Source organism: Chlorocebus sabaeus, chromosome 7 (assembly GCF_047675955.1).
Source record: "Chlorocebus sabaeus isolate Y175 chromosome 7, mChlSab1.0.hap1, whole genome shotgun sequence".
NCBI classification, from domain to species: Eukaryota; Metazoa; Chordata; class Mammalia; order Primates; family Cercopithecidae; genus Chlorocebus; species Chlorocebus sabaeus.
In genome coordinates, this window is record NC_132910.1 from 98873297 (window position 1) to 98896879 (window position 23583).

Here is a 23583-nt window from a genome sequence, read left to right on the forward strand (position 1 = left end):
GGCTAGGTGGAGGGCTAGGTGAAGGGCTAGGTGGAGGTACCTAGGTGGAGGGCTAGGTGGAGGGCTAGGTGGAGGGCTAGGTGGAGGTACCTAGGTGGAGGGCTAGGTGGAGGGCTAGGTGGAGGTACCTAGGTGAAGGGCTAGGTGGAGGTACCTAGGTGGAGGGCTAGGTGGAGGGCTAGGTGGAGGTACCTAGGTGGAGGGCTAGGTGGAGGGCTAGGTGGAGGGCTAGGTGGAGGTACCTAGGTGGAGGGCTAGGTGGAGGTACCTAGGTGGAGGGCTAGGTGGAGGTACCTAGGTGGAGGGCTAGGTGGAGGGCTAGGTGGAGGTACCTAGGTGGAGGGCTAGGTGGAGGTACCTAGGTGGAGGGCTAGGTGGAGGTACCTAGGTGGAGGGCTAGGTGGAGGTAGCGCTAGGTGGAGGGCTAGGTGGAGGGCTAGGTGGAGGTACCTAGGTGGAGGGCTAGGTGGAGGGTTAGGTAGAGGGCTAGGTGGAGGACTAGGTGGAGGGCTGGGTGGAGGGCTGGGCTGCCACCCACAGGAGCCACCTCATGGCTCCCTCAGGTGCTTCTTTCCCTCCTGCCTCATTTATGAGCCCCTGAAAATGCATTTAATCACTCCATCTTAATTCCTTTCTCTATAAAAAGGATAAAAATAATCCAAGTAAGCATTACTATTGTTTTCTTTTTATAGAGAAAGGAATTAAGGCAGGAGGGTGATTAAGTTTAAATAGTAATATTTACTCATCCTCGCCTCATGGAAACATTAGAAGGATTTAATCACAGGACTTAGAAAGAAAGACACTATGTAAATCCCAGGTATTACACAGTTATTATTATATTGTAAGAAGAGGGATTTGAGCTGCATAGGAGCAGGGGATTTATTGACACAGGTGTTAGACAATAAGATAGTTTCCCAAAATCTCCCCTAGATATATTTCAGATCAGGAAAAGATTCCTGTATGTCAGGTTTGATTTAGATGTGATCTTCTAGAAGCACAGCCTATAGGACCTTCAGTGATTTTTTTCTCCCTAAAAGTTTTGTTTTTTCCAGAAAGATCACCCTGTGGCAGCACAAATCTTGCAGTCAGGTGGGAATGGAATGCCTGATTTCCTCCCATAATGAGGCAAGATCCTAGTTTTTATGCAGTGTTCTTACAGAAAATTACTTGCTTGTAAGTCTTCAAAACTAGCTGTGAACACAGGCACATGTTCTATGGGTTTGTAACTTGTGAAAAATCAGTGATGAAGCAAAAGGACTTAGTGATCATAAGAAAAATACTTTTTCCCCTTCTTTAAATAAACTGGGATCAAACACAGCTTTTAATTTTTGCCAGTTAAGGATTAAAAGAAACAAACTATTTTCTGTTGTCATTATAAATTCATAAGAGAAAGACGATTTTGGCACCAAAACAAACAAAGTGAAAACAAATAAAAACAGAGAATGGGAGAAAATATTTGCAAGTCATAGATTGGAAAAGGGGTCAATATACAGAATATATAAAGAACTACAACTCAGCAACAAAAAAACAAAAAATTGATTAAAAAATTGGGCAAAGACTTGAAAGACATTTCTTGAAAGAAGACTTACAAATGGCCAATAGCCGCCTGGAAAGGTATTCAACATCACTAATCAGGGAAATGCAAATCAAAACTACAATGAGTTACCATTTCACAACCATGAAGATGAGTACTAAAAAGAAATCCCAGAAAATAACAAGTGTTCACAAGGATGTGGAGAAATTAGAATCCTTGTTCACTATTGTTAGTAATGAAAAATGGTGTATCTGCTGTGGGAAAGTTTGGTATTTCCTCAAAAAAATAAATGTAGAATTATATGATCCAGCAATCCAATTTCTGAGAATATTCCCAAAAGAATTGAAAGCAGAGTCTCAAAGAGATATTTATACATCCATGTTCATAGCAGTGCTATTCACAATAGCCAAAAGGTGGCAACCCAGATGTCTCTTGACAGATTAGTAGGCAAACACAATGTGGTGTATACACACAATGAAATATTATTCAGCCTTATAAAGGGAGGAAATTCTGACACCTGCTGCAACATGGATGAACTTGGAGGACACTATGCTAAGTGAAATGAGCCAGTCACAAAAAGACAAATACTCATATGAGCTACTCCTAGTAGTCAAATTCAGAGACAGAAAGAGGGGCATGGGGAGCTTTAGTTTTGCAAGACAAAGAGCTCTGGAAATTGGGTGCACAACAATGTGAATGTACTTAACACCCACACTGTACACTGAAAAATGGTTAACATGGTAAATTCTATGCTTGTGTATTTTACCACCATGAAAAATAAAATAATAAAAAAGCATAAACTCTTATATGGACATTCCCCCTCCTCATTTCTCTAAAACATAGTACAATTGCATCTTCAAATGTCACCTGGTTGTTGAACAACAGCTGGTAAGCACTGTGACTTGTCTAAAAACCAGCCACTGAAAAGACATTAACCTTCTTGAAAGAGGTAAGTATATTACCCAGGTTTTGCATTAAGTCAGCCACAGAAAGCTATGACCAAGCACGAAAGACTGAAGAAGACAGAGGTTCTGTGGCTGCAAGTGGAAATGAACCATCATTATAATTAAGGTGTAATGTGAAAGTGATGGGTGAGGAAGGGCTCAGGACCTGCATCACTGAACTAAATCATGACTTAAAAAACAAGATCAGCTCAGAAGCCTCATAGCTGCCTTTGATGCTGAACTCTTCACATGGTGATACACACACATCCTCACATATACACACATATATGCATATAGTACATAATAAAGTCAGCTATGGTCTGGAATAGAGTTTCGGGGTTATTTACAAAGATAGTCTTGTTAAGCTGATGGGATGTCTTAGCTAGGCTTAAACATATAAACACAAAGACATTGTATATTCTCTTGATCACATTTGAACTGCTCACTTACATACATCCCACCATGTAACAGAAACAGCCATCATTCTCTTTTATTTATTAAGGCAATTTTACTATGGAGCTTTGCTGGACAACACTCTTGATATTAAAAAAAAAAATGGACTGCTGTCCCTGTTTGCTTTGTGGCTTCTAATATAGCTACTGGAAACCCCATGAGCATTATCGCACCTTGAGTCGATCCACTATTCTTCACAACCACCTCCCAGTTGCTATGGCTACTGAAAGTTGTTCAGGCCATTTGCTAACTGACCTTTCTGCAGCTTCTGCCCCTCAGGCCCCTCACTGGCAAAGTGGGGCACACACTCTCTTTTCTGGCTTGTCCTGAATGTCCCCATTCTACCTCCTTTTCTTCCCTTAGCAGCAGCGCTTTCCCAGACTTATTGCAGCCACCTCCCCATTTGACCACAGTGTTTCCTTTGGACCCTCTCCCGTTCTGCCCTTTTCTCGAGCTGCACCAACACCTGGGCAGTTTCATCCACTCCCAGCTTCAGTGACCACCCACGTGCTGCCGCCTCCCACATCTGCAGCAGCAGGCTGCCTTCCTCACCGTCATCCACAGAACTGTTTACCTGCTGTTTCCTCCAGAATGTCCTAAAGGTCTTTCAAATCCTGTACGTCCTAAACAAGCTCTTCATCCCCCCTCCCAGATCTCCTTGTCCTGAGCCCCATCCTCTGTGCAGGTACCACCCTGCCCAGCTATCTACTTCCAATCCTGGGGAGTCCTCTTTGACTTGCTCTTTACTCTCTCAACCTCCCCATCGCATTCATCACCAGAAGTCATCATTCCACCACCTGAACCTCTGTTGGTGCTCCTGCCCCAACTTGGCTCTACCACCTCTCACCTGAACCACAGCACCAATATCCTACTGGGATGCTGCCTCCTGCCCCTCCTGGATCCTTTAGAATCTGTCAGACAGCACCATTCAGCACAGCTTTCTGCACAGCTTTCTGTTGTCATTACAACAGAATGGTGGTGACTAGCCACATGTGGCTGTGGGGCACTTGAAATGCAGCTAGTGTGTCTGGGGGACTCCTTTTCCATTTTACTTAATTTAAATGCAAAGAGCCCCACATGGCAGTGGACATGGCATTGGACAGATCAGCTCCAGATTCTCTACAAATGTGGTGAAAACGCCTCAACAGCTTCCTTGACCTGGCTTATGGATTCCATCACTGTCTTCCTTCTCTTTCTCTCCATTCCTACCATGGCTCTCTTGGATACAAGGACATTCCCTCTTTCTCAAAATCAGAATGCTTCTCCCTCCCTTGGGATATTAACTCCTTTGGCTTAGAGTAGCTTCCCTCTATGTGGTAAACCCCGACATGACTTTTGAGTGGCAGCTAAGCAGTCATTTCCCTTGCCTCATGCCATGGCCCCTTCTCTACCCTGCCACTTCCCTTTCCAGATGCTCCACGCGTGGTCCTGACACTCCGTATCACAGTACCTTTCATGCTGGGTTTTCAATCCAGTTTACAAGTCTATATTCCCCATCAGACTGCAAGCTCTGTCCTCACAGAGGACACAGGCTCCAGGTCTCTTGTACGGTTGTTGTATCCACAGTGCCTGTGCTGTGCCTGGCATGGTAGAGACTACCATATGTGCCTCCCCTGCCAGTGAGCTCATGGTCCAAAACCAGGCCCGCCCTCTGGGAAGCAGGGCCACTCAGTAGCCCTTCCTTTGCACGTACCCATGGAGGCTGTTTAGAGGGGTAACTGACAGAGATGGCTCATTTCACAGAGTGAAGACCAACCGGACACTGAAAAATCTCTTTTTTAATGTAGTATTCTGGTTACGAAAAGCCTCTGTCCGACAGGTTTGGGAGGAAAAGTCACTGAGCAATTCTGCTGCCTCTCACTATATGAACCTATTCCAAACCCTCGGGGAACTTTGAGAGATGCTACCATGGCCACTGACTGATGCTGCCCTTGAACCACAAATGTGGTGGCCGAAGAAGGAACACATAAGGATGCCCTTTCCAGCTCTACGCAGAGTTACATATTCCAGTTGGACGCCATGGCCCCAGCTACAGGCATGTAACAAACATCAGTCCTTGGCTTGTCCAGACCTCCCTATACCACACCTCAAGGCGTCTAGGCCATGCTTTTCCTTCACACTGAAATCACATTTTCACCTATCATGTCCTATTTACCACCCATTTTTAATTATATTTGATGCATTTTCCCAATTGTACAAAATAAAGATGCTTTATATGAAAATAAGCATCCATTGGCACAAGTCAGCCAGAACAATGCATTCTGAACTAGGCTATACTCGTGAAATAAGAAATTTGTAAATGTAAATGCCAGCTCTTATCTACTTTAGGATTTCAAATTTGGCTCCGCCACCTCTCACTGTAAGCCCTTAGTAATCGTTATAGAGATACTGTAAGGCCTTAGCAATTGTTCCATTACCCGCTAGGCAATGAGTAAGATCTCCCATACCAGTTATTCATTTAATTTGAAATCTTTATACCTATGAAGACGTCCTTTTCAAAAACAGTGAGGTTTTTTTTTTTTTTTTTTTTTTCTTTTCTTAATTTATGTCCTCCCCTCTCCCTTGGTGTCTTGCAAGAGGCTTTGCTACCAGTTAGCTGACTGGAATAAATGATTCTTCCTTTACTTACAGCCTTTCTTAGTCATGGCCTTGTCAAAGAAGAAAGCAGCGTAACACCGCTAACAATTATATTAAACAGTTTAGCTTGGTGAGAGAGAATGCAGCTTTGAATCTCAATCTCTCAGTGTCTCTTACATACACATTCATGGTACTACCAGCTCTGGGTACTTTATTATAGACATAGAAGCAAGTAGCCTTATTTCATTGTCACCTGAGCAACAGGAAGAGAGGGTGAACATTTGTTCAGTGCCTGTTAATGCGGTAGATGTCTTGGTTCCTGTGTTATTTCATTCACTTCCCCAAACTTCCTACAAGATGGGTATTACTACTGCCTTACAGTCGAAGAAACCAAAAGCCAAAAGTTGAAGTAAAGCACCAAGATGGCTGAAAGAAAGGGTGACCTAGCACCAGAGGCCATACTCTTTCTGTCATCCGCAGTGGTCTCATTTCCATGGCAGGCTCCTATTTTGGCCTCAGAACATTTCCTGAGGAGAAACTTTGCCTGAGTGGAAAGATGTAAGACAGAATAAAATATGAAGTGAGTGGGCTACCCAAGTAAATGATGAACACAGCCAAATGTGCAGCTTCCATTCTTCTATATGAGGTAAGAAATACTTAAAGTAGATTTGTGTCTCCCTGTATACCACTTCTAGTGTGATCCTGAGGAAAATTGCCAGACCACAGCGAGATGCAAAAGCACCCACTAATTATATGAACCATGACTCTCTCAAAATAATGTGTGAATAAAAAATAATAAAGGGGATATCATCACTGATCCCAAAGAAATACAAACTACCATCAGAGAATACTATAAACACCTCTATGCAAATAAACTAGAAAATCTAGGAGAAATGGATACATCCCCAGACACATATACCTTCTCGAGACTATAATGAATCCCTGAATAGACCAATAACTAGTTCTGAAATTGAGGCAGTAATTAATAGCCTACCGACCAAAAAAAAAAGCCCAGGACTAAACGGATTCACAGCTGAATTCTACCAGAGGTACAAAGAGGAGTTGGTACCATTCCTTCTGAAACTATTACAAAACACATAAAAAGGGGGAATCCTCCCTAACTTATTTTTATGAGGCCAGCATTATCCTGATACCAAAACCTGGTAGAGACACAACAAAAAAAGAAAACTTCAGGCCAATATCCCTGATGAACATCGATGTGAAAATCCTCAATAAAATACTGGCAAACTGAATCCAGCAGTACATCAAAAAGCTTATTCACCACGATCAAGTTGGCTTCATCCCTGGGATGCAAGGCCGGTTCAACATACACAAATCAATAAACATAATCCATCACATAAACAGAACCAAAGACAAAAACTACATGATTATCTCAACAGATGCAGAAAAGGCCTTCGATAAAATTCAACATCCCTTCATGTTAAAAACTCTCAATAAACTAGGTATTGATGTAACATACCTCAAAATAATAAGAGCTATTTATGACAAACCCATAGCCAATATCATCCTGAATGGGCAAAAGCTGGAAGCATTCCCTTTGAAAACCAGCACAAAACAAGGATGCCCTCTCTCACCACTCCCATTCAACATAGTATGGGAAGTTCTGTCAAGAGAAAGATATAAAGGGTATTGAAATAGGAAGAGAGGAAGTCAAATTGTTACTGCTTGCAGATGACATGATTCTATATTTAGAAAACCCCATCATCTCAGCCCCAAAACTCCTTAAGCTGATAAGCAACTTCAGCAAAGTCTCAGGATATAAAATCAATGTGCAAAAATCACAAGCATTCCCATACACCAACAATAGGCAAGCAAAGGGCCAAATCATGAATGAACTCCCATTTACAACTGCTACAAAGAGAATAAAATACCTAGGAATACATCTTACAAGGGAAGTGAAGGACATCTTCAAGGAGAACTGCAAACCACTGCTCAAGGAAAGAGGACACAAACAAATGGAAAAACATTCCATGCTCATGTATAGGAACAGCCAATATCATGAAAATAGCCATACTCCCCAAAATAGTTTACAGATTCAATGTTATTCCCATTAAGCTACCATTGACTGTCTTCACAGAACTAGAAAAAACTAATTTAAATTTCATATGGAACCAAAAAAGAGCCCATATAGCCAAGACAATTTGAAGCAAAATGAAAAAAGTTGGAGGCATCATGCTACCTGAATTCAAACTACATGACAAGGCTACGGTAACCAAAACAGCATGGTACTGGTACCAAAACAGATATATAGACCAATGCAACAAAACAGAAACCTAGAAATAACACCGCACATCTACAACCATCTGATCTTTGACAAACCTGACAAAAACAAGCAATTGGGAAAGGATTCCCTGTTTAATAAATGGTGCTGGGAAAACTGGCTAGCTATACGCAGAAAACTGAAACCGGACCCCTTCCTTATACCTTATACAAAAATTAACTCAAGATGGATTAGAGACTTAAACATAAAACCTAAAACCATAAAAACCCTAGAAGAAAACCTAGGCAATACCATGCAGGACATAGGCATGGGCAAAGATTTCATGAGTAAAACACAAAAAGCAATGGCAACAAAAGCCAAAATTGACAAATGGGATTTAATTACACTAAAGAGCTTCTGCATAGCAAAAGAAACTATTATCAGACTGAACAAGCGACCTACAGAATGGGAGAAAATTTTTGCTATCTACCCATCTGACAAAGGTCTAGTACCCAGAATCTACAAAGAACATAAACAAATTTACAAGAAAAAAAAAAAAAAAAACCAAAAACCCCATCAAAAAGTGGCAAAGACTCTTCTCAAAAGAAGACATTTACACAGCCAGCAAACATGAAAAAAAGCTCATACCACTGCTCGTTAGAGAAATGCAAATGAAAACCACAATGAGATATCATCTCACACCAGTTAGAATGGCAATTATTAAAAAGTCAGGAAACAATAGATGCTGGTGAGGCTGTGGAGAAAAAGAAATGCTTTTACACTGTTGGTGGGAATGTAATTTAGCTCAGCCATTGTGGAAGACAGTGTGGTTATTCCTCAAGAATCTAGAACCAGAAATACCATTTGACTCAGCAATCCCATTATTGGGCATATAACCAAAGGATTATACATCATTCTACTATAAAGACACAGGCACACATATGTTTACTGTAGCACTGTTTACGATAGCAAAGACTTGGAACCAATCCAAATGCCCATCACTGATAGGCTAGGTAAAGAAAATGTGGCACATAAACACCATGGAATACTACACAACTATAAAAAAGAATGAGTTCATGTCCTTTGCAGGGACATGGATGAAGCTGGAAGCCATCACTGTCAGCAAATTAATACAAGAACAGAAAAGCAAACAACACGTTGTCACTCATCAGAGGGAGGTGAACAATAAAAACACATGGACACAGGGAGGGGAACACCACAAACTGGGGCCTATTGGGAGGTCAGGGACAAGGGAGGGAGAGCATTAGGACAGACACCTAATGCATGTGGGGCTTAAAACCTAGATGACGGTGCTCACTTCAGCAACACATATACTAAAATTGGAATGATACAGAGAAGATTAGCATGGCCCCTCTGCAAGGATGACACGCAAATTTGTGAAGCATTCCATATTTTTGTTCAGTTAGGAAAAGAAGAAGTAAAATTGTCCCTTTTTGCAGATGACATGATTATATATTTAGAAAACCCCATTGTCTCAGCCCAAAATCTCCTTAAGCTGATAAGCAACTTCAGCAAAGTCTCAGGACACAAAATCAATGTGCAAAAATCACAAGCATTCTTATACACTAGTAACAGACAAACAGAGAGCCAAATCATGAATGAACTTCCATTCACAATTGCTTCAAAGAGAATAAAATACCTAGGAATCCAACTTACAAGGGATGTAAAGGACCTCTTCAAGGAGAACTACATACCACTGCTCAGTGAAATAAAAGAGGACACAAACAAATGGAAGAACATACCATGCTCATGGATAGGAAGAATCAATATTGTGAAAACGGCCATACTGCCCAAGGTAATTTATAGATTCAATGCCATCCCCATTAAGCTACCAATGACTTTCTTCACAGAATTGGAAAAAAACTGCTTTAAAGTTCATATGGAACCAAAAAAGACCCTGAATTGCCAAGACAATCCTAAGCCAAAAGAACAAAGCTGGAGGCATCACGCTACCTGACTTCAAACTATACTACAAGGCTACAGTAACCAAAACAGCATGGTACTGGTACCAAAACAGAGATATAGACCAACGGAACAGAACAGAGCCCTCAGAAGTAATACCACACATCTACAGCCATCTGATCTTTGACAAACCTGACAAAAACAAGAAATGGAGAAAGGATTCCCTATTTAATAAATGGTGCTGGGAAAATTGGCTAGCCATAAGTAGAAAGCTGAAACTGGATCCTTTCCTTACTCCTTATATGAAAATTAATTCAAGATGGATTAGAGACTTAAATGTTAGACCTAAAATCGTAAAAACCCTAGAAGAAAACCTAGGTAATACCATTCAGGACATAGGCATGGGCAAGGACTTCATGTCTAAAACACCAAAAGCAACGGCAACAAAAGCCAAAATTGACAAATGGGATCTCATTAAACTAAAGAGCTTCTGCACAGCAAAAGAAACTACCATCAGAGTGAACAGGCAACCTACAGAATGGGAGAAAATTTTTGCAATCTACTCATCTGACAAAGGGCTAATATCCAGAACCTATAAAGAACTCAATCAATTTTACAAGAAAAAAACAAACAACCCCATCAAAAAGTGGGCAAAGGATATGAACAGACACTTCTCAAAAGAAGACATTCATACAGCCAACAGACACATGAAAAAATGCTCATCATCACTGGCCATCAGGAAATGCAAATCAAAACCACAATGAGATATCATCTCACACCAGTTAGAATGGCAATCATTAAAAAATCAGTAAACAGCAGGTGCTGGAGAGGATGTGGAGAAATAGGAACAGTTTTACACTGTTGGTGGGATTGTAAACTAGTTCAACCATTGTGGAAAACAGTGTGGCGATTCCCCAAGGACCTAGGACTAGAAATACCATTTGACCCAGCCATCCCATTACTGGGGATATATCCAAATGATTATAAGTCATGCTGCTATAAAGACACATGCACACGTATGTTTATTGCGGCACTATTCACAATAGCAAAGACTTGGAATCAACCCAAATATCCATCAGTGACAGACTGGATTAAGAAAATGTGGCATATATACACCATGGAATACTATGCAGCCATAAAAAAGGATGAGTTTGTGTCCTTTGTAGGGACATGGATGCAGCTGGAAACCATCATTCTGAGTAAACTTTTGCAAGGACAGAAAACCAAACACCGCATGTTCTCACTCACAGGTGGGAATTGAACAATGAGATCACCTGGACACAGGAAGGGGAACATCACATACCGGGGCCCATTATGGGGAGGGGTGGGGGGAGGGATAGTGTTAGAAGATATACCTAATGTAAATGATGAGTTAATGGGTGCAGCACACCAACATGGCACATGTATACATATGTAACAAACCTGCACATTGTTCACATGTACCCTAGAACTTAAAGAAAAAAAAAAAAAACCTAGATGACGGGTTGATAGGTGCAGCAAGTCACCATGGCACATGTATACCTACATAACAAACCAGCACATTCTGCACATGTATCCCAGAACTTAAAGTAAAATAGAAAAAGAAAATAATAATTTGTGAACAGTCTCAGCTGCTTGTAGCAATATCTCATTTGGTGAGATATTTTGACTCACTGACAATTTTTTTGCTTTTCTATTTGAAACAGGTATTGCTCTGTGATCCAGGCTGGAGTGCTGTGGTGCAATCTTGTCTCACTGCAGCCTCTGCCTCCTGGGCTCAAGCAATCTTCTCACCTCAGCCTCCGAAGTAGCTGGTACTACAGGCACGCATTACCGCACCCAGCTAATTTTGTATTTTTAGTAGAGATGGGTTTCATCATGTTGGCTGGGCTGGTCTCTAACTCCTCACCTCAAGTGATCTGCCCACCTCCACCTTCACTTCCCAAAGTACTGGGATGACAATTGGGAGCCACTGCGCCCAGCCATGTCAATGATACTTAACGCCCTTTTCACCTAAAGAATGACATCTCCCCAGTGTATACATGCAGTATTTTCTGTACCACAAGATTTCTGTTTCTCACACCACCCACCTCGCCCCTCTAGGAGCAGAGAAGCCATGGGTCCCAGAGCCTGGCTAGAGAAGAGCCATGTCAGCTTCTAGCATGGCCCCTGGAGACATGGAAAGCAGCTATTCAGCAATGGGATCCTCAGAGGCCTTCCTTCTGTCATGCAGAGAAGAGCATCTCAGTGACACACTGACCCCTACCCAGCCCAGGGGTAGGTTCTCATCCAGGTCTAATGGTCATGCACAGAAGCAAACGCCTCCAAGCGAAGGCTTGCTCAGCTCATGTTGAGGTCAACTAACATTTTGTTTTGGGATCTGCTACACACACATGATGTTTTAATAAAAACAAGGTTGACTGCCTTCAAGATGTAACCCTGCACCTCACATAACCGATGAATTCCAGAACAGGCCAGGGAAGACGCAAACAAATCTGGAGCACTGGAGGGCGGCGCAGCTGTCCCTAACATTCCTAGATGATGGTTTTCTGATCTCTGAAATCCAGCCCAGCCTAAAAACGAGCAACTGCTATCAGCCACAACTGCTCTCTATCATAATGGCAGCGTCCGGAGCACTCAGCAGTGAGTCAAGGAAGTTCTGGCTGCCACCAGCTATCTAGGAACTTAAGAAATCACTCTCCAGGACTGTTTCTTCTTCCATTAAATAAGGATCCTCTGACGCTCCCTTGGAAGTTTTCCATGACCCCTGCCCGGCACAGCTCCTCTGCTTTCTTCACAAGGCTTGGTTCCAATGTAGAATAAGTGTCAGTGAGCCCACAACTCCACCTCCTCGGAGGTCCCAGGACGCTGTCCTGTGACCTCCAGGTGCTGTCTGGCTGCTCTGTCTGGGGGTGTCTCCCTCCTATGACACTGCCTGGCACTTTTAGACACTCAAGTATTTGTTGAATGAGATGAACATCGTCCTCTATCGATTACTAAGGACAGACTTTCTGTTTGCATTGGCCCACTGGTCCTGGGAATGTGGCAAGGGCTCACCAACAGATGAATACATAAACATACATGCTCTCAGGGGTCCCACCATCCAGGGAACTGGTCTGAACACCTGATTACTTTCTACCTTGCGTTATGCTCCAGATGCCTCTGTAAACTCTAAGCTTACCATTCTACCAACACATATGTGTACCATGTGGAAGAAATCCATGTATGTCCTGAGAGTTGTGTGCATGTGTCCCGAGGGCTGGCATACTATGCACACTATTTATCAGGGGTTGGGTTGGTAGCACATTGTGTATCCTCTGCAGTACTGTCTATACTGCTAGGCAGGAGGCACATTTTTACTAAGTGTGTATACTGACATAAAATTGCAACATATGTTTAATAGGAAAAGGGCAATTTTTGCCTCAAGAGGTACTATTAATACCATCTTTGTTACTTACTGTTCTACACAATGACCATAACATAAACAGTTCTTGATCTTTCTAAGAATGAACAGAAGTTAGCAATAAATTCATTAGAAATAAGCTTCTTTCACTCATAGGAAATTGCTATTCTTAGAACTAAAAAAATTATTATTGTCAATTCTTTCTTTCTAGTAGAGTAAGGATTCTATATGCTTTACATATGACACCTAAACATTTACAATGCAAAAGTACATCTACTCCTAGTATCCTTACCACAGCTGCTTTGTTTGAAATAATTTTTTGGGGAAAGATTGAAGTTCAGAGGGCTTATGATTCATTAAAGTTGTTAACCGATTCAAACACTCAACTGTCAACCTGTTCTTTCAGAGAATGTGCCTTTCACCCACCTTGGGACCATTTTTCTAGCACATATGTGTACTATGTGGAAGAAATTCACGTGTGTCCTGAGAGCGGTGTCGATGTATCCTGAGAGCTGGCATACTACACACACGGTTTAAGCAGAACTTTGATCTACAGTCAAAGTTCTTATGTGTGTGACCCTTAGAAACAAACGCTCTTTTTTCCACAAGGCGATCAGAACTAGCCTCTGAGTATAGAGCCAGCGCAGAGAAAATTCCACAACTGTTGATTCACTAATTTACTCTAATGAAAAAGTTGTAGGCAGTCTCAAGTCTGAGTAAGTGTGAATGTTAGAAAGGTCCCTCTAGACTTACAATGCACTTTTCAATGTTCTGTCTGGAAAAGGAATATAAATAGAGTATTCAACATGCTTCTGTCAGGCCACCTTTAAGATCAAACATTTTTGATATTTCAAAATAAAGCTTTTAGAATTAAAATGATTCCAATGATTCTGAAAAAGTGGTATTCTTCTTCCAAGCCAAGGTGGAGTGAGATGAATTGAAATTACCCTTCCACTTGAAACAACCAAAAGTATTCAAAATAAAGACCATGAAAAAATGATTTCCAAGACACAGACTAGCAGTGAAGGACAGTGATGCTAGAAGGAAATACAGAGCAAAGCTCTGTGACACTGGCTTACACTAGGGCTTCTCAGATACAGCCCTGAAAGCGTGACCTATATAGAAAACAATCATCAACGGGACTTAGTTAAAATTACAAACTCCTGCTCTTCAAAAGACATTGCTAAGAGAATGAAAAGATCAGCGCACTGGGAGAAAATACTTACAGTCAGATATCTGGATTTGCATCCAGAAAATATAAAGAACTCTCAAAACACAGCAATCAGAAAACAAATTATCCAATTATGAAAAATAAGCCAAAGAGTTGAACAGACACTTCACCAAGGAAGACATAAAGATAAATGAGCATATGAAAAGATGTTCACCATCATCTTCAGGGAAACCAAGTTCAAACCACAGTAAGATACCACTGTGCAGCTATTAGAATGGCTGAAAGTAAACCGACTAACCACGCCAAGAGTCGGCAAGGGTGTGGAGCAATCTGAACCTCACATGCTTCTCTTGGGAATAGTAAATTGTTCAACCATTTTGGAAAACCGTTTGGCAGTTTCTTAAAATATGAAAATATACCTGCCATATTACCCAGGTATTCCACTACAAGGCATTCATCCAAGAAAGGAGAAAGTATATGTCCCTACAAAGACTTGCACATAAAGGCTCAGTATGGCTTTATTTGTAATAGCCTCCAAGCTGGTAACAACCCAAACAACCATCAATAGGTGACTGCACAAATTAATTGGGGGAAAATCCACACAATGGGAAACTAGCAATAATAATAATAAAAAAACCCGACCAATTATTTATATATGAAATGGAATGAGTGAATCTCAACGTAACTATGCTAAGTGAAGGAAGCCAGAACAAAAAAGACTACATACCGCATTGTTACATTTATATGTAACACTAGAAAATGCAAACTAATCTCTATTAATAGAAGCAATATAGAAAGTAATTGAGGAGAAGAAGGGTAGGTGGAAGGATTAAAGGAAGGCTGGAGAAAACTTTTGGGGTGATAGATATATTCACTATCTTGATTGTGGTGATAATTTCACAGGTGTGTATAGAAGTCAAAACTTATAAAATTGTGGACTTTCAATTTGTTCAGTTTATTCTGCATCAGTTCTACCTCAATTAAGAAACCCCAAAGGACACTAATTTACTTTGGAAAACTTTGCATAAAACAGCATTTATGATACAGCCATTCAAAAAACTATTCATTGAGTTCCTATCTATGCCAAGCACTGTGCTGGTGAAAAAAACAAAAAACAAAAAACCTAGCAAAGAAGGTTTTGACCCATGGACCACTAGGTGAGGCCTCAGTGTTTCCACTGTGCTATGCTGCTTAAGGAAAGTCAATTCTGAAGGGCTTTTGAAAAACCAAGTTTAACTTCTGTTGTCAGCCTCATTACATGGAAATTGTTTCAGAATGTTTCATCTATAATCACATGAATTTTGATATTGCACTTGTGCCTAACTGTACAAATAAGAGAATTTAAGAAAGAACCACAAAACCCCCATTCTATTCTCTACTCAGAGGGCCTTTCGACGAAATTAACAGACGAAAGTAAATCTGCTATGTGTTCTCATGTAGATGATCTGTGGTTTCAACATAAAATGAGTGGGAAGTCTTTGCTCCAGTTTCCTGCATTTCCTTTTGTGTGAGTCATGAAGAGCATAATTTGCTGTGTTCCCCAAAGCCTTGCTTGCCATCATCTCTTATTTCTAAGATTTTCCACTAAGTCACACTCTTTAAGCCACTGACAATTAGCAAAACTATTTATCACTGAGTTCGCCTTGTGGGAATTTGACTTTTGTCATATGAAAAGTTCAGAGAAAGCAGAGGTAAATGATATGCACAGGGTCTCAGTGTAAAACACTGGAAAGTGGCATTCTTTTATCAATCAACCTTATGCCATTAGTTACCACAGAGAGATAACATTCTGCTGTCATAATGGAATTTCTAAAAGATGGACCATTATTTTCATAATAACACCATTATAATACTGGTCATCAAGCCTGTCAACACTTTCCTTAATAGAAAAATATTTTTAAAAGAGTTTACTATGCAGATCTTACAGGCTGAACTTAAGCAATAAATTCTCCAAAAGAAAGTATGGAAACTTCACAAATATGAAGAACTAAATTAGCATGACTGCGTACAACATTCTTTGAGCCAGAACTGGAGAAGCTTCTTGCAAAATGAAACAAGAAGCATATTTTAAATGACATACAAAGCAAGTTATCCAAATCAAAATTTTGTAGAAACTGCTAAAACCACCTCGGCTATATCTATAATTGATCAAATTAGAAACAAGCTTGGAATCTCCTTTCTGTATTGACACAAGACAAGAAAGGTGACTCCTATGAAGAATAATGAATATAAGATTCAAAAGTTGGCAAAGATTGAGATGATCCAAGCTGGCCCTGAACCACTAATAATGTTTTTGAAAGATTGAGTTATTAGATTAACAGTTGTAGAAGATGGACACTATTTATGCAATGTTAAAGCAAACATTTTTATTAACCAAACATTTCCTAAATTGCGAGCAAAAATGTGAAACTCAATCTGACACCTGTGGCAAATCTGAGGGCCTTCCCTGGTCCAGGGAATACTCTCTGCTGTCAATGAGGTTTGTTCCAAAGGTTATTTGAAAAATAAATTTTTTTTTAAACTTAATCAGTTTTTAACTCTTACTGCTTTCCACCAGATGATTTACCTTGATTCTTCCCAAAGCCCTGTTTATGGCAGATGCCACCTGATAGCAATAACTCAAGCATACCCTGAGAATGACCCTATGGCTTAAGAAGAATATGTGTTCAGAGTTCTAAGCTAAGGAATCTGGGAGTGGCCAGATTCACTCCTAATCTATAGAGGACATCTGAATCCCTGGCCCATTCTTTGGAATGTAGGTCGTCCAGGGGATCGAGGCCCTTTGTCATGGGTTAAATGGAGGTTGCTAGGCGGAAATGCTATATAACCTGAATGCTTTTTAAAAATGGGAGTGGTTTTCTTGCACTACTCTTGGCCCATCCTGTATGTAAGTACCCAATAAACCCTATGTTTCATTCCCTGGCTCTGGGTCTCTTCTTCAGCCCCTTGGACATGGTGACATCCTTAATGGAGTCAACAGCGGTCTAGCATGACACTCTGAAAACTCTCAGTCTCTGTTTCCTTTGGTCAGCGGCGTGTATGTGGTTGCTGATCCGTCACTTAGGAACCAAGGAGGGGCTCTACTCACATCATGCATAGAGTCCAGCAGCTTGGTCAGTTGGTAGAACCTCTGCCAGCTCTGCCCAGAATTGTTGGGACACTTAGTTACCATCTTCCTTAGTTCTTTGATGTAATTTGTCCTCATTTCTTCAAATGCAGCCTGGCTTTTGAGGCCATCCTTTGGAACTGTATTAAGGAAAACAGACATGTAAATTTCAAGGATGGAAAACAACTTTAGCTTCTTAGCAGGTAAGGCCATATACTGATTTTGAGGTTAGATACTAAATCTCAACTGCATTTATGAATAAATATGGCAGTTGTCTACTGGCAAATACTTCTACACATACATACACAAAGAACAACAACTATTTATCAGATGTGTCTTATCATACACTTTGCACAGACTAGTTCACTTAACCCTGACACCAATATTATAACATAACTATTATATCATTCTCATTTTTCAGATGAGGAAACTGAATACTGCAGGCTGAATCACTTGCCCATGGACACAATAAAAAAAGGCAGAGAAGGGGTGGTATCAACTTAGGTCTGTCTGTTTCCAAAGCCTTTCTCTTAACCACAATGCCACATTGCCTTGTGGCTGGTCATCCAAGTGTTTATGAATCCTAACTTGCCAATACCTCAGAGATAGGAAAATATATTTTGATTTTCCAGGATAACTGAAGAGCCACAGACAATCTAGGTTGGGGCTAGAATTAGAAATCAACATCTTCATTCTCAAGTTCAAATATTAAGGACATTTGGGGGAACTGGCCATCTACGAAGTGGAGGATGCTGCTTACAAAGAAGCACTTTCTATCCACTTTGCACCAGGATTGCATGACCACTAAGGCACATGACCTCCCAGTACAACCTCATAAAGCGTCTGTACATTAAAATATATTTTCTTATCTCTGAGGTATTGGCAAGTTAGGATTCATGTACACTGGTTTATGTGTGTGAGGAGGGAACACCAACAGTGGCTCTGCATGCAAGGCAAAATTTAAACTTTCAAAGAGAATGAACCATGTTTATCTGTATCTTTGATAAGGTAGAAAACTAAGGATAATATTTTCTTCTTTCCTTTTATGTGGTGACTAGCTTTCGTATGTTTTTTAAAAAATTCACTTAGAAAAGAATACTTTGAAATTCAGGACTTGTAAGCTTATCAAGTGCTTCTGTGACCCACTGAGAAAGCAGGTCCCAGGACATTTGTGAAAGTACTTTATTAAGAAATGAAGTCCAGGTGTAGGACAGAATGTAAGCATTTTTTTTTTTCCACTATAGCCAATAGTTACGTTTATGCCTTAACACTGAATAAGAAAATCACTTAGAATTTTATTTTTAGGAGATAAAGACCTAATGAAAATTCATCTTGGGATATTAACATTCTGATTTTGAAACTGCTCGTACTTTCACTTCTTAATTACCTATTATATTTTCTAATTTCCCATAACTGGTATAAATAATTATTTACTTTGGCCATCAGCACATTGAGATGGTTCTGAGAATGTGTGCAACCCTGGAAGCCAGGCATACTGCTGTTTCCAAATAAACCCTGTTATCCTATAAAAAGATGGATTATCTTGCAAATTAACTTCTACTATTATGTTAATAAACTTCTTGAGTTTAATTGTTGAGAGTTTTGATTTGTCATTTATTTAAGTCTATTTTTGTGAGGGGGAAAAGTAAATCCCTAATAGTAACTGCACAAATTCCTGAGGCTGCCACAATATTATGGTTTAAAATATTTGACATTCACATTAAATGTTAAATGCTATCCATTATATAACAAATAGTATTTTTTCTCCTTAAAACTTTATTTTAAAAGTAAAAAAACATAAAGAACAGTAATAACCAGAATGTTAATAGTAAACCCATAAATCCAATTTCTACCAACATTTTAATGTTAACTTAAAACTTTCTAAAAGACAGGAAAAGTTTGCAGATATTTTACACTTCCCACCCACAGATTAGCATTCAAGTTATAAAACTGTACAAAGTAAATGTTTAGTTTTTCGTTATAGGTACTTATATGGACATCACCCCATACATGAAAAGTTGACTAGTGGTAGAATAAATAAGTTTCACTATTATATTTCAGTACCATTTGGTACGTCTAAGATTAACCAAATTTATATTTCTGATAGTTGTAGATCAAAAATTCTAAAAATTATAACAACTTGTCAAACAGTATTACTTATATATTATTGCTGTAACTGAAATATAGCGTACCAGTGTCCCAGCCAGATTTTTTAGAAGTTGAAACAAACCCACAAATAAAGAGAACTTAAGCAAAACCTCAAATTTTGGAGTTCTGCCCAGAGTTTCTGAATTTACTTATTAAATGCAGCAGAGCTGCTGGAAATCATCCAAAATCTGGAGAAGAGCAAAGAGGCAACTGGGGTGGAAGTCTGCTTTCCTCAAGAACGTGAGAGCCTCTGATGTCAGTCCCGAAACACTTTGATACACTGGACATCAGGTGTGCATCTATCTGACAGTCCTGAGATGAAAAATTTTCATGTGTTCTATCACAGATTAGCAAAACAAGCTTACTAAAGCCTGCAGTTTTTATGGTTCACAAAATGTACCTATGTTTTCCTACCTTTTCATTTTGCTTTTTCTGCATTGAAAAAAAATCAGAATTCAAACTACTGAGCTACTTGGGGGCTAATAAATTAATTCAAGTAGCTTCAAAATGATATCAGAATCTATTATGGGCTGAGTGAATATGTAAAAAGATGTAAAAGGATAAGACATCAATTTAGATTTAGTAGTCAACATTCATAAAGAATTAGTATCACAAGCACTTTTAAAAATGTTTCATTTATATTCTATCATCCATTTGTCATAATTTTAAACATATTTTTCTAACCAGTAATGGTTAATAACCTAGCTTGGAAGAGGAGTAAAATAATTTTCAGTGAATTTAAAGATTATAGTTCCAAAGTTATACTCCAGAAAGAATAAATCAGGAACAACAGAAACCTTGGTGAAGAGTGGAGCAGGAGGAGGACCCTGCAGGTGAGGGGCTGTAAACACAGGAGCAGCAGGAGATGGGGCTGGGTGTAATTAGTGAGGAATGGTGGGGCCTGTGGTAAACTGGAGAGAACACGCCCTGCCCCGGGCAATTGAATTCAATGAAAATAAAACAAAAGGCCAAAAGCAACCCCAAAACCCTGTGCTGGCCAAATAAAACACAGCTGTGAACTGCTGGCCCCACCTCCCTACCAGGACTGCCGGTCTGCCCCCTCTGCTACGGAGTCTGTGATTCTGCCTTTTAGACACTCTCCCCTCACTGCTGCCATTGTGTGCCACCTGCCATCTGCCTGCCTTTCAGCCTCTTGGTGCCTGCTCTTAGGGTAGCAGGAACAACCCTAGAGGTAAAGTCCCAAGCCATCGGTTTTAGTCCTAGCTCATAGAGGATATTCAACACATCACACTTAGGTGCCTCCTTTAGAAAAGGCCTATCAATCTCCCAGCGTGATTTTAAGCATTAAATTAGATAATATATGGAAAAATACTTTGCAAATTGCAAGGTGCCAAACATAGGTGAAGCAGGATGATTACACATGTCACCACTGCCTCCCCTCTTCCTGCTTTGATTGCTACCTGATTCCAGCTTACTATCCGCAGACCCAGTCCCTCTCTGCTGGAAACAGCAGCTCTTCACATGCATTCAATCCTGAGTACCTTGGCTAGTCTTGGCCCTTTTCTCCAAATGACTTTACTGATCACTGCCCCTTCTCCCACACCTCTGTTTCAGGGACCCATGGCAAGGGCTAGGCACAGACTGGATACTCCAAGTTGTCACTAGGCACTCTCTCCTCCTCTGAAGTCCATGCCACTCGCTGAGGCACCCTTTCAGGCTCTTAACATCTGGAACATTTCTCAGTTTCCTCAGCGGCCATCGCATAAGGCTCAGAGTTTTCCTCTCCACACTGTCTCCTGTCATCTTTCTGGGTCTCGCTCTCATCTGATGGGAGCTTCCTCAAATTCTTTCCCCTCTGTTGGAAAATTCCTGTGCTGTTGTCGGAGTTACAACTGCCGCACATCCTTGTCAAAGCTAATCCTGTCCTCTTTTGTCTCCTCTGGCACTTTATGCCATCAACTTCTCTCCTCTCATACTTGGTTCCAGAAGCCCAAAAAAGCTTCTCATCAATTAGCAAGTCCCTGGCATGCTAGCATCTGCCCGATGCCTAACGGTCAACTCCAGTGGCCTTCTATCAGGGTTATCAACTTTCTCTGTGGAGGCCATGCTGTTCGTTACACCCCTTTTGGAAACTCTCACTTCCTGGCTTCCAATACCATATACTCTCCCAGTCTCTGCACCTCTCTGACAGTTCTGTCTCTGTCCTGCAGCCTCTGCTACCTTCCTGTAACACAGCTCCACTGGTCTCTCTGGACGACGGTAACCCCACTCACCATTGGAGTTACACTACAATTTTCTATAAGGATAATTCCTGTAACACAGCTCCACTGGTCTCTCTGGACGACGGTAACCCCACTCACCATTGGAGTTACACTACAATTTTCTATAAGGATAATTCCTGTAACACAGCTCCACTGGTCTCTCGGGACGACGGTAACCCCACTCACCATTGGAGTTACACTACAATTTTCTATAAGGATAATTCCTGTAACACAGCTCCACTGGTCTCTCTGGACGACGGTAACCCCACTCACCATTGGAGTTACACTACAATTTTCTATAAGGATAATTCCTGTAACACAGCTCCACTGGTCTCTCGGGACGATGGTAACCCCACTCACCATTGGAGTTACACTACAATTTTCTATAAGGATAATTCCTGTAACACAGCTCCACTGGTCTCTCGGGACGATGGTAACACCACTCACCATTGGAATTACACTACAATTTTCTATAAGGATAATTTCAAATTTATATCTCCATGCTCAAACCTGTCTGCACAGTCCCAGTCCCCAGCTGTCCCCATCTTTTGGCTGTTTCTATCAGGACATAGAGTTGGTATCAAAAAATTAACCTATCCAAAACAGAACTCATTTTACACTTCACACAATCTACTCCAAGTCCTGATGTTAACATATTCCTATGAATGGCATCACTACTGTGGCTAGTCATTTCTCTGTGCTCAAAACCTGTGTCACTGTGACCCACAGCACTTTTATTTCCCTTCCTAGGCAGCTGCCAAGGCCAACTCTACAATGTTTCTGGACTCCACTTGCTCCTGTCCATCACACTACCAGTCATGGTAATGCCCCCCATTACTTCCACAGGCTCCCAGCAGGTCTCTGTGCTTCCAGTTGGGCTAAGTTCTCTGTTTCTGCCTCTCTCCCATCCTGTCTCTCTCCTCTTGAATCTATTCCACCAGAGAGACCCTTATAAAGCCATACAATACGGCTTTGATCCTGTCATCCCACTGCTCAAAAGCCTTCAGCATTGCCCTTTTCTGCCCACCTAATGACGTTCAGATTTCTTCAATGGACATTGAATATTTTGGTCTAATCGACACCCCAATCTTATTCCCCATGACTCCTCCACCCAACATAACTTGACGCACCTTTAAAAAATAAATGAATACATAAATAAAATAAAGAATTGGAAGGCAAAACAACCCCTCCCCGCTAAGTGTTACTGCTTATATAGACTTCCCACAGGTCCACACTCATTCATACTGATGTTCACGGCAATGCCATCTCACACCTTCTATCCAACCTACGGCCCTTGCAAAACCCTCCATGATCCAGCTGCATCACGTGTCCCTCCCCAGATCCCCAGAACTGAATGTGCTCTTCCCTTCTTTGAACCACCATTACATTCCTTACCTCTATCATAGTAAATAATTACTTTCCATATGTATTAAAGATATCTTTGGCCAGGCATGGTGGCTCATGCCTATAATCTCAGCACTTTGGGACGCTGAGGCTAGTGGATCACCAGAGGTCAGGAGTTTGAGACCACCCTGGCCAACATGTCAAAAGCCCATCTCTACTAAAAATACAAAAATTAGCCGGGCATGGTGGCACATGCCTGTAATCCCAGCTACTTGGGAGGCCAAGACAGGAGAATCGCTTGAACCTGGGAGGTGGAGGCTGCAGTGAGCCAAGATCATACCACTGCACTCTGGCCTGGGGCAACAGAGCAAGACTCCATCTCAAAAAAAAAAAAAAAAAAAAAAAAAATCTTTGAACTTTTCTTTGAGTATAAACTCCATGAGGATAAAGACTGTGCTTCATTAACCCTTGTGTTTCCTGAATTGCCTAATCCTACTATACACATAACAGACACTTTATAAACACTGAGTGGTTGGATGGATGAAGGAATGTTGGGAT

The 23583-nt window shown here is 40.9% G+C and overlaps 1 protein-coding gene and 1 non-coding gene across 4 annotated transcripts in view; one reads left to right on the forward strand and one right to left on the reverse strand.

The window, feature by feature from the left end:
* The window catches only part of NR3C2 (nuclear receptor subfamily 3 group C member 2), a 368607-nt gene that overhangs the window by 20473 nt on the left and 324551 nt on the right, over nt 1-23583 (reverse strand). For all 3 annotated transcript variants that reach the window (XM_007999946.3, XM_037986899.2, XM_037986894.2), the window contains exon 8: nt 17294-17451. In XM_007999946.3, coding sequence (XP_007998137.2) covers nt 17294-17451 — 158 coding nt within the window. The remainder of the gene's footprint in view (nt 1-17293; nt 17452-23583) is intronic.
* On the forward strand, nt 9040-9146 carry LOC119623918 (U6 spliceosomal RNA). Its single transcript, XR_005240020.2, has one exon. It is a non-coding gene; the product is annotated as a U6 spliceosomal RNA (small nuclear RNA).